A 12,345-nucleotide genomic window follows, 5' to 3' on the forward strand; every position below is an offset into this window, starting at 1 on the left:
TTATTATACATTATTATAAAATATCAAAATGTTTTGCCGATCCGAAATAATAAGTAGTTTAATCGTGACAGCCGTTTTAATTATTAATTGAGCCCTTTACAGCGTAGATTAACAATAAAGAACCCCGAAAACTGCGCAAAAGGTATTTTTATTTTATTTCGTATTCAAACAGGATTCAACGAACAATTCGGAAAGAAAAAGGAAAGAAACTGAAAGTCGTTGTAGTAGCTGGGTTGCAATTATAGCTCCCGACAGCCTCTGCAAGAATTTTAAAACTTTCACCTGATAAAATTTGTACTTCGAAAGTTTCTTTTTATTTCTGTATTAGTTATTTTTGTTTAAACATTAGATAGTAAAATAGACAAGAGAGTACTAGAATAGAAGCGAATTATCATGCAGCGTCGTGATTGAAACGCGACCCTTCCTCTTAGGAAGACCCAATTTCAGCTGTTTTTGGCATGTAAAAGACGTCCTAAGTCTTTTTTGGAAATAGGGTATAGGGGAACAGTGATCAATCCAGCGTTTGGTGAGTGAAACTTTGAAGAAACATTCCTCAAGGGGAAACGACGGACATCGAGATCTATGAGGTTCTTAGACTTCTTTAAGCATTGAACGCGTCGCGTCACCCACAAGTCAGATCCTTCTGCTCTGATTCGCCCTTGTTTCACAGCTTTCTGACCTGATTCATTTTGGGCTTCGTGAATCGTAGGTGTATCGTAGGTCGTGAATCGTAAATGCTCTTGTGTAACATTCGTAAATATGTATTGCATTTAGTGAAATTTTGATTAAACAAATTTAAGTTTAATAGATTACTCCTGTTTAAAATCATACTTACATTATTTTCCACTTCGTAGCAATACTATAAAATGTTTTATATCCAGATCGATCAACAATAAAATGTATTAAATCTTGCAGATTCGATGCGTTGAATATAAATATGAAACCTGTTTTTGTGAATAATCTGTTTAATTTACCCTCTGGCCAATGTATGCAACACAAAGAGACAATTATGTTAACAGTAACATGGGATGCTTATATGTACAGTATGAGATATCTATTGTTCTAGTATTATTATGAGCAGTGCTGTTTATTATGGCTTTACTCTTAAGTATATATCTACACTCAGTCGACAGAAGGGGCACACAAATCGACAAAATCAGACCAGTTCCAACGAAAAGGTGATTCGAATGACCCCTGCATTAGCATACTCTTATAGGCTGTGCATAATTTTAACAAATCAATTTGAGAATAATTCACAGTCATTATTTTCGACAGACAAATGAAATTCTGTTGTATTGCAATGAAATCGTGTTAAAATTTATCATATTATCTAATGCAATTGAAAATTTAATTTTCCATTTACAAAAATTATATTATCCTTAAAATATTCTTAACGCATTCGACTACAAATTAATTATTCTCACCACAAGTTGCACGCTTTTAATAGCTTGGGGATTATTATTACCATTTTAGATCCACCGACCAATCAATACCGTTCCAAACGGAACGAGATGTCCCCAAAGTGTTAAACAGAACATATTATATGTACATTATTTACGAACGTTTTTTCGCTTGTACAGTATATAGATAGTTGCTAATAATTTCAGTGAACAGAATAACTGAAGCTGTGAAATATTTGTTTGTTGAATAAAACAAGTACCGAGAAACCCGTTAGAGTAGGATTCCATGAAAATCACTGAGAACAATTTATGGATACCACGTATCACTGACAATTTTTAACAATAAGTTTTGATTAATAATGATCTGGCTCAGTTCTGGTTTTATATGTATATATAAAGAAATATAAACTAGATCTACTTCAGACCTAAGCCGAAGCATTATTGCTCAAAACTATTTCCATGGAATCCTTAGAGTACTAAAAGCTCATTGTAAAACTGTTCATAATAATTAACATAATCATTAACGTTAATATTCATCGGCTGATAAAGACAGTTAAAGTGTACAAAGTAAACACATACCAGAAATGCATAGTTTTTCTGGAACAATCGTATAAAGTTTTTCAGCTCGTTAAAAATGTTTACTTGTTAGTTACAGCAACTAATTAGTAGTTAGTAATATCGAAGTATTGTATGGATTTTGTTGATACAGAAGCTTATGCAATAAAGGGCCGTATGATGTTGTATTCGGTAATCTCTTTATCGTCAAATTCCTTATGGAATTTTTACACTGAATTCGAAGGAAATTGAGCTTCAAAATTTGAATGATTTATTGTGTCAGTACACTGCATTTCTGGCACAGAGCTTATTTAGTTCTAATCAATTAAAAAGCAATATAATTTCTCGTTGTTACCAACAGCCTTGCAGAAATAAAGGGGCTACGGAGTCAACACTAGCACAAGTGACCATTACTTTTTTCGATATACTGTAGTGTCTATGCTACAGGACGACTCTCTTGTTAGAATCTCGAAAGTAGTGACCGGTAAGCGACATTGTTGCGGTATCACAAACATGTTCCTCGTAATGAAATATTAAAGATCTTATTACCTTTAACATTAAACTTACTAGACATTAAAAGTGACTGATGTATACAGTTTTATAAAAATCGTAAGACTGGAGTCATTTAGATTTTTCACCATTTTGGTTACAATATACACTCGAATTAACGAATTTATTCAATCATTTCTTATAAAAGCATTTTAATTTTGAATTCCATTAAAATGAGAAAAAATCGGTCCTTGAAATTGCAACAACGTCGATGAGGGTTACTGATTTCAAGATCTTTAATGCAACGATCACTTTACACAGGGTATGTTATAATTTACAGGATCCATTTTAAATGTGGACAGGAAACGTTAACACAATGGAAAAAGTTCATACAAACATTATTTAAAAATTGTAGCCCTTTTGTGTCTTAGTAAACGGCAATTGTGGTCACGTTTCCTGTCCACGCTCGAAACGAGTCTTGTATGCTATGATACACCCTGTATATTATATATACACATACCGCAAATATGTACAATAAAGTGGTATTTATACAATATTGGTGTGAGTAACTAATATCTTATTGGACGTACGACACGAGTGATGAAACTTCTTATTATGTACGTTACATACAGTCAGTATTGTTCGGCAGTTAGAGATTTTCATTTACTCTTAAGTATCCAACTAGGTATGTCGCTTGGTTTAGCGGCGCCAAAATTGGTAAGCAACATTCGTTTAATCATGTCGTTCTTGCAGACTTGCTAGCAAATATAGTAACAATTTCACAAGTCGGAATAATCAATTATAACGTTCTCACTGTTTAGACATTATGGCGGAAGTCGGAGCATTGTACAATTATTTTCAACATTATTATTTATGAATTGTCTAATATAAAATAAATAAAATGATAATATTGTTATGTTAGTAAAGGGATTAAGACAATTGTAAAATTCAGTACTTTAAAAATTGTCTGTTAGAATTTACAAATGATGTGTTTATAATTTTAAGAAAAGATTCTTTTTATAAGATGTTTTTTTATACGAAAACAGATTCTAGTTGACAAATAATTTGTGGTTCTTTATGCGTAAAGTTAACTTAATCTATACCAGAAACAGAACTAAGATAAAACTTAATTTATTTATATATCAGTAACCTATGTAAAAGAGTGATACTTTAGAACACTGAGAACTTGAACAAAATTAGATATAATCTAATCTTTATTTTATAATTTTACAAATCAGAAATAGCGTAACGATATTTTGCGAGACACGACTTATACCCAAAAGCTTCAACAATGAGAACTGTACGATGCCAGGCCAAAAAGCCATTTATTTTCGAAAGTGTTAATATTAAACTCCACCGGTGTTGTCATCTAATGTACAATTTAAACGAATGATTATGTTCACCCTTACAATTCGTGCACAGCAGTCGCTGTAACTATAGCTACTATTTACAATGCAGCGGGTGGTTGTTGGTTAATTGTAGTCACCATCAAAAATGAAAATATAAATGTTTCTAAACTGGAATGTTTTTTTTCAGAAATAATATAATGTCATCTTCATTTCGTATAATGTTTAAGGATCCTTATGACACTACTATAATTCGCTATCTTGTAAACTCATAAACCCTTTAAATACAAACACGCAGTTTCGTTAATGTTTTTCAATGTTTTGAGAAAAAAATAAAATCCTTTATAAGGATCACCCTAGATACTAAAAACTTACAGTACAACACACTTCAATTTGAAAATTCTAATGTGAACAAACAAATACTATAATTACGTTTCTCACAATTATGACTTTACGAAACTGTTTACGAATAGAAGTCGCCTTCAGAAATAAGTCAACTTTCTATTAAACTATTTTAAAAAATAAACGATATTTGCTCGCCTCTCATTGGTCAGTGCTTTTTTTTATTAATAACTGGTAAACAAAGCTGCCGATTGCATTTGCGCTAAGAAAAAAGTTACTTCAAGTGACCTCAAGAATCCCTTATCTCCTGGAAGTAACATAATTTTGAGACACTCTGTAGACTAATTAGGCTCTATATGATAAACGCGTGAATAAGTTTTTTGGTGTTTGCACCTGTCTTATACTTTATTATAAAATATCAAAATATTTAATCATATAGGACAGCAAGCTATTTGAAAAATCAAATGTCAACTCATTATCCTTCAGCGACTAGCGATGGTCTCACTCGGAGATAAAATTTTTTATATACAAACAAATTGTCTGGAAAATATTGAGAAAAGCTAAATTTTACATTGTTGTGGTACGATTCATTTTATTGTACTAGTGTCCCTATATGCTTTTCTTAGCTCTTTTTAAATAGTACCTTGCTACGTCTTACGAAACGTAAGTAGTAAATAATGTACTTAATTATTAAAAATACTTTCACACATTCGCTGCAGTAGTGATCTCCAGTCGCTTTTCCATAAAATACACTATAATCTGGTGGGGTTTCTTACATCCTAATACTTAGTCCAAGAGCAAAGAAATTGACTATTTATTACAATTTAACTCGCGATAAATTGTCGCGAAATAAAATCGCTATGATTACAATTGCTATGAATACATCGAAAAATGTACACAGATGCATTACTAGCAGCGTATGCGTTCTCTAGTATAATTCTTAACCAGCTTAACATAAACGTCTACACTAGAATTAGCGAGGAATTCGTCTGGTGATTGACTAGTTTCGAGTATCGTCTTCGATTGTAATTATGCGTGATCAAGGCTCACTGTATTCATCGTGCAAGTTTACAAATCCAATCGTTATTCACTACTGAATCCTCTCACGTCCTTTCATCGTTCGTACTACGTAGTAATCGCTACGCGTTAGATTCATGGCAAGGAATGTCGTTCCACTTTCAGCCTAATCAGTTATTGTTTACGAATAATTTACAATATCTAATATCATTACATGTTAGGATGTTATCATACAGTAAAGTATATGTGGTCAGCGCGTTTCATGAAACTTATCCTCGAATGAAGTCCCTGAGCGATGGTGTTCTAAAATGGATTTACAAATTTTCGATGAGTTGCGATCGAAAAGAGAATTTGATGATGTACTAACACTGCGACAGTCGATTTTCAAGCTGAATGGAGCGTTCTTAACTGTGGATGATGGTGCAGGTAGATAGTGAACGAAACTAAAATAACGATCAGGATGAAAGGGTTGTCCTTGGTCATCACTCCGGAGTCATCGTAATCGTCGGCATCGTCGCCGCCTGCCTCCTTACGGCCACGCAATTTCAAATCTGGGGATAACAATTATAATATTAGTGTTATGCCATTATTTTTCTTACAAGACTGCCGTTGCAATATCTGCGTATTTATCACGCTAGTGCAAATCAAAATCTTTAACACTTTCTATGTTACATCATTTTAGTTTCAAAAGCTCAAAAAATTAATTCGTATTCTTTAATTAGTGGTAGTGTATACAGAACTTATTTTTTATTATTTTTGTGGGTCAATTTTTTCAAAAACAGAGCCTCGTTGTGAGAGGAGATTGGAGGAAACGTTTTCCTTATTTTCTCAGAGAAAATAATCTTGTGATTGTTTTGTAACTATTATCAGACCATATATATATCTTAGCCCTTTGCACTCGAAGTTATTTTAATTGTATATCTAAAATAATTTTCTTGGCTTGGAAATTGAATCTTGTGACTCGTACTAACAGTTTCATTGTTTAACAATTTTTTTAAATCCAAGCTTTGTTGGTACAAAAATCATCTTGGGACGTGATAGAATACTTTTAGTGATGTCTCAGAATCACTACTCGGTGCAAAGGGTTAAATATACTTGTTGTATGGTTGTAATATGATCAACACCCACCTCGTTCCTTGAGCATGTTTTGATTTCCGTCAAAAATCTCGTTTCTTGAATTATGTCTCAATTTTCCTACAAGAACGATACAATGACATGTTTACTTGTTGATATTAGTAAATTGCACACAATAAGTACGAATTTCTGGAACTTCACCCAATCATATTATAGTATCTTACCTTTATATCTAGTATTGCTACTACTCGAATTTGTACCCGATGTTATTCCTGAAACACATGAAAGACAACGTGTTTAAAAAGAGTCATCGTTATAAGAAACTTCTTAATTATATCCATGATCTTCGATCATATTTGTAACAGTTTAAGCATCAAACGATTTTTAGAGAATCAGAAATTGAGATCTGTTCAGAGCTGTTAGATGTATTATCTATTAGGTACTTACCGTAAACTTTGATGCTGCCATCGTTGTCTCCTAATGAGTTTCTGGACACACATTTATACGAACCAAAATCCGATGAACTGACAGCATTTATAGTTAGTTTCATGTGAACTTTGTAAGCACTTTCTAATGATTCGGGCTCGTACTTTCCTCCTGAAACACGGGAATGTTTTTGTAAAATGTAAGAAAATTGAAACAAATAATGTGTGTTAACATAAACATCGGGTAGTATAATTAAGATTGGGGGGGAACTGGATTAAGTTTAAAATGTTAGAGCATTCGACGATAAATCATGAATTCTATTAGTGACATTTTGTTTTTCAGTTCTAGTGACTTAAAAAGTGATTGTACATATTCAAAAAATTGTTATTTAGATACAATGAAATAGAACCTCAGATTATTATACAATATGACGAGATAACGTTAGGACATGTTTGTTCATTAATAATGTAACAAGTATACAAAACAATCAAACATTTTGCTAAATTAATTAGGTAACATCTACAAAATCAATAACAATAAAAGATATAAATGGCGAAGACACGACGTGTCCGATGCGACGTGTAAAGAGCAATTCATTAGAGTTTTCCAATGGAAACGATTGTACAAGCGTACAAAACAAGAATTTCAACACCTTTGTAGGAACGTCACAATAGTTCAATCAGTTCGAAAGATAGTCGATCTTGTCCTCCTGTCTGGCTTATTTTAGTATTCGTCGTGCACCGGTTTAAGTTAACGTGATTTCTGTTTAGATCGACACCATTCAGGAACGGTTCCGTCCCCGGCTCGTAAGAATCTAGATTCTATCCGGCGATGCTGCTATCTTCAACGAATAGAAATGTAACAAGGATGAAGAGTGAAATAATGAAAGAAATCTGTGATTGCGACTTGAATAGTCCTCAAAATACACTTAAACCAGATTGAGCCAATTAAGGGATGCATTGTCATGAGATCTTTAGTGTTATTCAATTTTTATTTACTTTTTGTTCCGCATTTATTACTACGTATTCTACAGAACTTAGTTATTAAGTAGATCAACGTTGTAAGAAAAGGAGTCAGTAGGCATGTTGATTTCGTTCTGTCGCAACTTCTTCGCGATGAAAATTTATTGTCGTATAGCAAACGGTAGTATATTAGTAAACTTGTTTCCTGTAATTCAATGAACATGTATGATGGCATTTAATTCAATGTATATGTCGTATAATGACATTTAATTCAATGTATGTTGTATGATGATATTTAATTCAGTGTATATGTCGTATAATGATATTTAATTCAATATACATGACATATGATGACATTCAATTTAGTGTACACTACATACATTTAACTCACTTCATTATATGTATGAATTTCAACTTCAATTTTATATTAATGTATTTTTATTCTGTTCGATTGCGTCTCTTTTTGTTCTTGCAAGATTCAAAACTGTGTCTCGTTGTATCATCTGTAATGGAAAAGAGTCTCTCAAATTAAATTTAATATTTTGCACTTTGTAACTTTGGTATTACTGTATTTTGGCAAACTACTCCAGATCTCTCTGTTCAATTGTATTCGATGTATACTAACGATTAGGTAGGAAGGTACGGTCTAATGAATACACTAAAAATATCATTAAAAAATTGACAAATAACATAATTCTTTCACGCTGCATAGCGCTTGCCGCGTTATTGCAAACAGTATCAATGAACATACTATTTTCGAATCGATTGATTCGTAAATAAAACAGATCACGAAATTCGCTTGCATTCATTTGTCTCTCGTATTGCTCGGTGCCGAACGATCCTTCGACTGTTATGGTAGGTACCTAATAAAATGGGTTAACCGAGGAGCATCGGTGAAAAAGGATGGCATCGGATGGCGTTCTGCGTCAAAATGTGTTTGACCCAACCGCGAACAAGTCGTGAGCATATCGTGATACAGGGAAAATGTGGGGATCTGAAAGGAACGGTGGTGGATCGATGGAAGGTACTAAAGCTAGCTTTTATAGACCGGGCATAAAGCAGAGCGGAACGTTTATACTCGCGCTTCGTTGGTGCCCATGTTTATGCGTTTTTGGCATCAAGGTTTCATTATTCAAAAGACTCGTTACAACTGGTTACTTTTCTGTCTACCGGATGCGTTGTATACTTACGTAATATGTATATGGGGAACGCGGATGGATAATTATATCCCACAGGGTAATACGTGTGCATCCAAAATAAACATATGAATTATCGGTAGGTAACCAGATGTATCTATTATCGGAACGTACACTCTGTACATGGAAACATTTGCACTATAGTATGTGCGCGACTGCCGTTCGTATTACAATATTTGTAGATTTCGATTTTACTGATTGTATATAGTATTTAGTCTGGTATGTGTTCTTTAATGTTAAATTGTATCACTTCATTCAAAAGAGTTAACAGAATTATTAGTATTGAAAGTAAGAGTGTATGTAAAAGAACAAAATTTTATAGACATTTATTGAAGTTATAAGTCCCGGAAAAGGTAACATGTGTTAAATAATGTAATTGTAGTAGAATGCAGGTATGATTAATCATAAGTGTACTTTATCTAAAGAGTATTATTCGAATTTACCTTGTGGTACTATTTCATCCTTATCCCTGGTCCAGTAATTGATGGACTTCGGATAAGCTTCCGAATGACACTCCAAAGTCAATTGTTGTCCTTCCCGGGCACCCATTAGTTGATTTGGTACCCAAATCATTGGTGGGACTGAAAGAAGCAGTGGAAACTTCCGTCTTTCATTACGTTAACACGTGCGATTTCCTATAGTTAGATTCGATGAAAATTATATAAAGTATATCACAATTTAAAATTATTCAACTGAGTGCAATATGGTTAATCTGGTGCAATATGTGTTTAATAAACATTCGAATTTGTTATCAAAAATTTTCGATTAACACTTTGAGGGCTGAGCTTTCCAAGAATAGGTGTTACAATTATTTGTTCAAATTGAGAAGTGAATTTTTGTCCTAATATATTCAATGTATTAAGTTTTTTTAGGATCTGGAAAGTACGACGATATCGACAGAATATTCATTATAAATATCAACATACATTATAACATTTAAATCTTTATTTCATTGAACTGTTGACTGACCAGTTAAATTATGAATAGTGAAAGATTGTCCAACGATAATAAGATGGAAAGTGATATATCATCGTTACTTATATAAAGACACAAATAAAATGAGGAAATAATTTATAATAAACAGTAAACGATACTTACAATGCACAATCAGCATAATTCTTTTACTAACCGACGGTGGAATACGGTTAGATGCGATGCAAAGATACGATCCCATGTGTACTCGATTTACTTTACTGATATTGAAACTTGGTCCTTCAACACTCGAAACTACATTGAAAATTACAAATTAAACTTGTATTTAAATTAATTTCTAACGTGAAAGATGAGAAAATTGTATACACATGTATACCGATTTTCATAAAAATTGTTGCTTACCTTCTTTCCCATCTGGCAAGACTATTAATTTACCATCCTCTCGTCGCCAGGTAATTGTAGGTTCTGGCGATCCTTTTGCAGCGCAACGCAACGTTACGTTGCTACCTTCTTTCACCACCATATCTGTACTCGTCTCGTAATCCAATATGTCCGGCGGAACTGTGAAGAACAAACGAAAAACACATAAATATATCAGAATCCCTTAAAAAAATCTTTTGCAAAAATCATAATACTATTATTATTATTACACTGATTTTGTTATCAAAGTGTTCATTAGAATGAAAATGCAAAATGTTTTGTAAAATGCACAAAATTTAATCTGCACTTAAGTTGCATCTGTTCAATGAGCGATCATCTATTAAGTTATGAGGAAATGTTGTTCAAGATCATATATATCTGTAAAGTAACTAATTTTATATTTTTTTTATAGAAATAATTAGAGTTAAATATAAAAAGGTTAATCGTATCGAGGAGTTGCATTGGAAGCCCTAGTTTTGTCTTTTATTGCAGTATTCGTTTGAATTTCGAATTATGCTAATAACTCGAAGTATTTGTCCTATTATAATATATATTTTCCCCCCTTTTCTGGCGGGAGTTGAATTGCACGACGGAAAAACGATTTCTCTTGAACCAATCCGTTCAGCAATCCAATTTTCAACTTCTCCGAAATTCTGGACATGCAAATCTTCTAAAACGCGTGGCATCGATCGAAATAGTTGGTACTCGTTTGGAGCTAGGTGCGGAGTACTTCCCATTTGAGCTCTATCAGTGTTTTCTCGAAGTTATATTAACATGGGGCCGAGCGTTATCGTGTAGAAGCATAATTTTTCGGCGATTTGATAGAACTGATAGTCTTTTTCTTATTAAATTTTGTATTAAATAATCACAATTGAATACGCTCTTAGTTTGTTTTCAGTCATTATTCTTTCACTTTGTTCAATTTCTAATACAAAAATTTGATATGTCTTATCCCATAAATATGAAGTTAATTGTGTCCGATAACAAATTAAAGTCACGAGTCATATTGCTTTCTGACCATGGATGTTTCACTTTGGAGTCACTATCGATGATTGGTTAGAGTCGATCCATGATTTTTGCATTTCGGATTGTCCAAGTAGTTCTATTTCTCATTACTGGTCATAGTAGGCCATAAGAAACTGTTTCTTAAATGTAAAGTATACATTGGAGAAGGATCTTATCGCGTACCATTCTTTTGTCATCACGTAAAAATTCTTGTGTTAACAAAAGAAGACCGCGGTTAACTAAAATTTTATGACAAACAGTCAAATTTTAAACCAATATGAACATCTGCCATCACCCACGGCAGACGTGTCATCAGGAACAGCGGGTTTCAATGCAACCTCCTAATATGTTGTTAACAGTACGCCGTACGTCTCGCACTTAGACCTTTCCATCTGACCACGCTCATTAAAGCTAACTTGATTTTCTCTGCCAATCGAATGCTCTAGCATCCCCTTTTTCCCTTGAACATCGAAGAAACGCGTCCCTCGCGAGTAATGTCTTACTGCCTACACGTGAATCGGCCAGCAGATAGTTCGGCCAGTAAGAAAGGGTGGGAGGGTGCAGTCAGGGGAAGGGTTACTTGGGGGGGATGGGGTCTATTTTATTCTGCCCTACGGCCGGAACTCGATTTGCGGTTGAGTACCCGTATGGGTGATGCTGAATTGGCGGGTCAAAGCCACCAGGTTAGTCTATCGATACCCTCCCACTTGTAGCCCATCGACGCTTATCATCCCTTGTCCCACTCCACGCTCGGTTTCCTTACCTTATTGAGAATCCATGCACTTCAGTTTATACATTTACCCTTTGATTTCAACTGTGACATACTTCGCGTTTGGCGCCCGGTCGATTCCATGTGATCGCGTCAATTGCGAGTGCCCCGGTTCAACCGAGATTCACTTGCGTCCACAAATAACTTCATGAGGGATTCCACGGAAACCGAATACAAGGTTAATTTACTTCGCAGATCGTACGGCAAAATGTCACATTTTGTTGCGATGTACGGTAATTTAGTCAAATATTCGAACACTTTTTAAAATGGAATCACTTTGTTAAAATTGGACCAATTCTTTCGAGATTAGAGACAATGTCTAAATAAATTTGTCTAAAAATTGTAATTAGTTAGAGTGATGAAAAAGGAAGAAACAAGATGTTCTACAACTCCTTTAGTTGAGCTATGTAC

The 12,345-nt window shown here is 33.8% G+C and overlaps 1 protein-coding gene across 1 annotated transcript in view; it reads right to left on the bottom strand.

Annotated features, from left to right (window-relative positions):
* Positions 1-750: 750 nt before the first annotated feature.
* LOC144468541 (limbic system-associated membrane protein) overlaps positions 751-12,345 on the bottom strand; it is a 233,643-nt gene continuing 222,048 nt past the window's right edge. The window contains exons 4-10 of the mRNA XM_078178101.1: positions 10,143-10,301; positions 9,906-10,034; positions 9,251-9,388; positions 6,671-6,820; positions 6,448-6,495; positions 6,278-6,343; positions 751-5,700 (exon numbers count right to left, since the gene is read on the bottom strand). Coding sequence (XP_078034227.1) covers positions 5,534-5,700; positions 6,278-6,343; positions 6,448-6,495; positions 6,671-6,820; positions 9,251-9,388; positions 9,906-10,034; positions 10,143-10,301 — 857 coding nt within the window. The 3' untranslated portion in view covers positions 751-5,533. The remainder of the gene's footprint in view (positions 5,701-6,277; positions 6,344-6,447; positions 6,496-6,670; positions 6,821-9,250; positions 9,389-9,905; positions 10,035-10,142; positions 10,302-12,345) is intronic.

The sequence above is a fragment of the Augochlora pura genome, chromosome 1, assembly GCF_028453695.1.
Source record: "Augochlora pura isolate Apur16 chromosome 1, APUR_v2.2.1, whole genome shotgun sequence".
NCBI lineage: Eukaryota > Metazoa > Arthropoda > Insecta > Hymenoptera > Halictidae > Augochlora > Augochlora pura.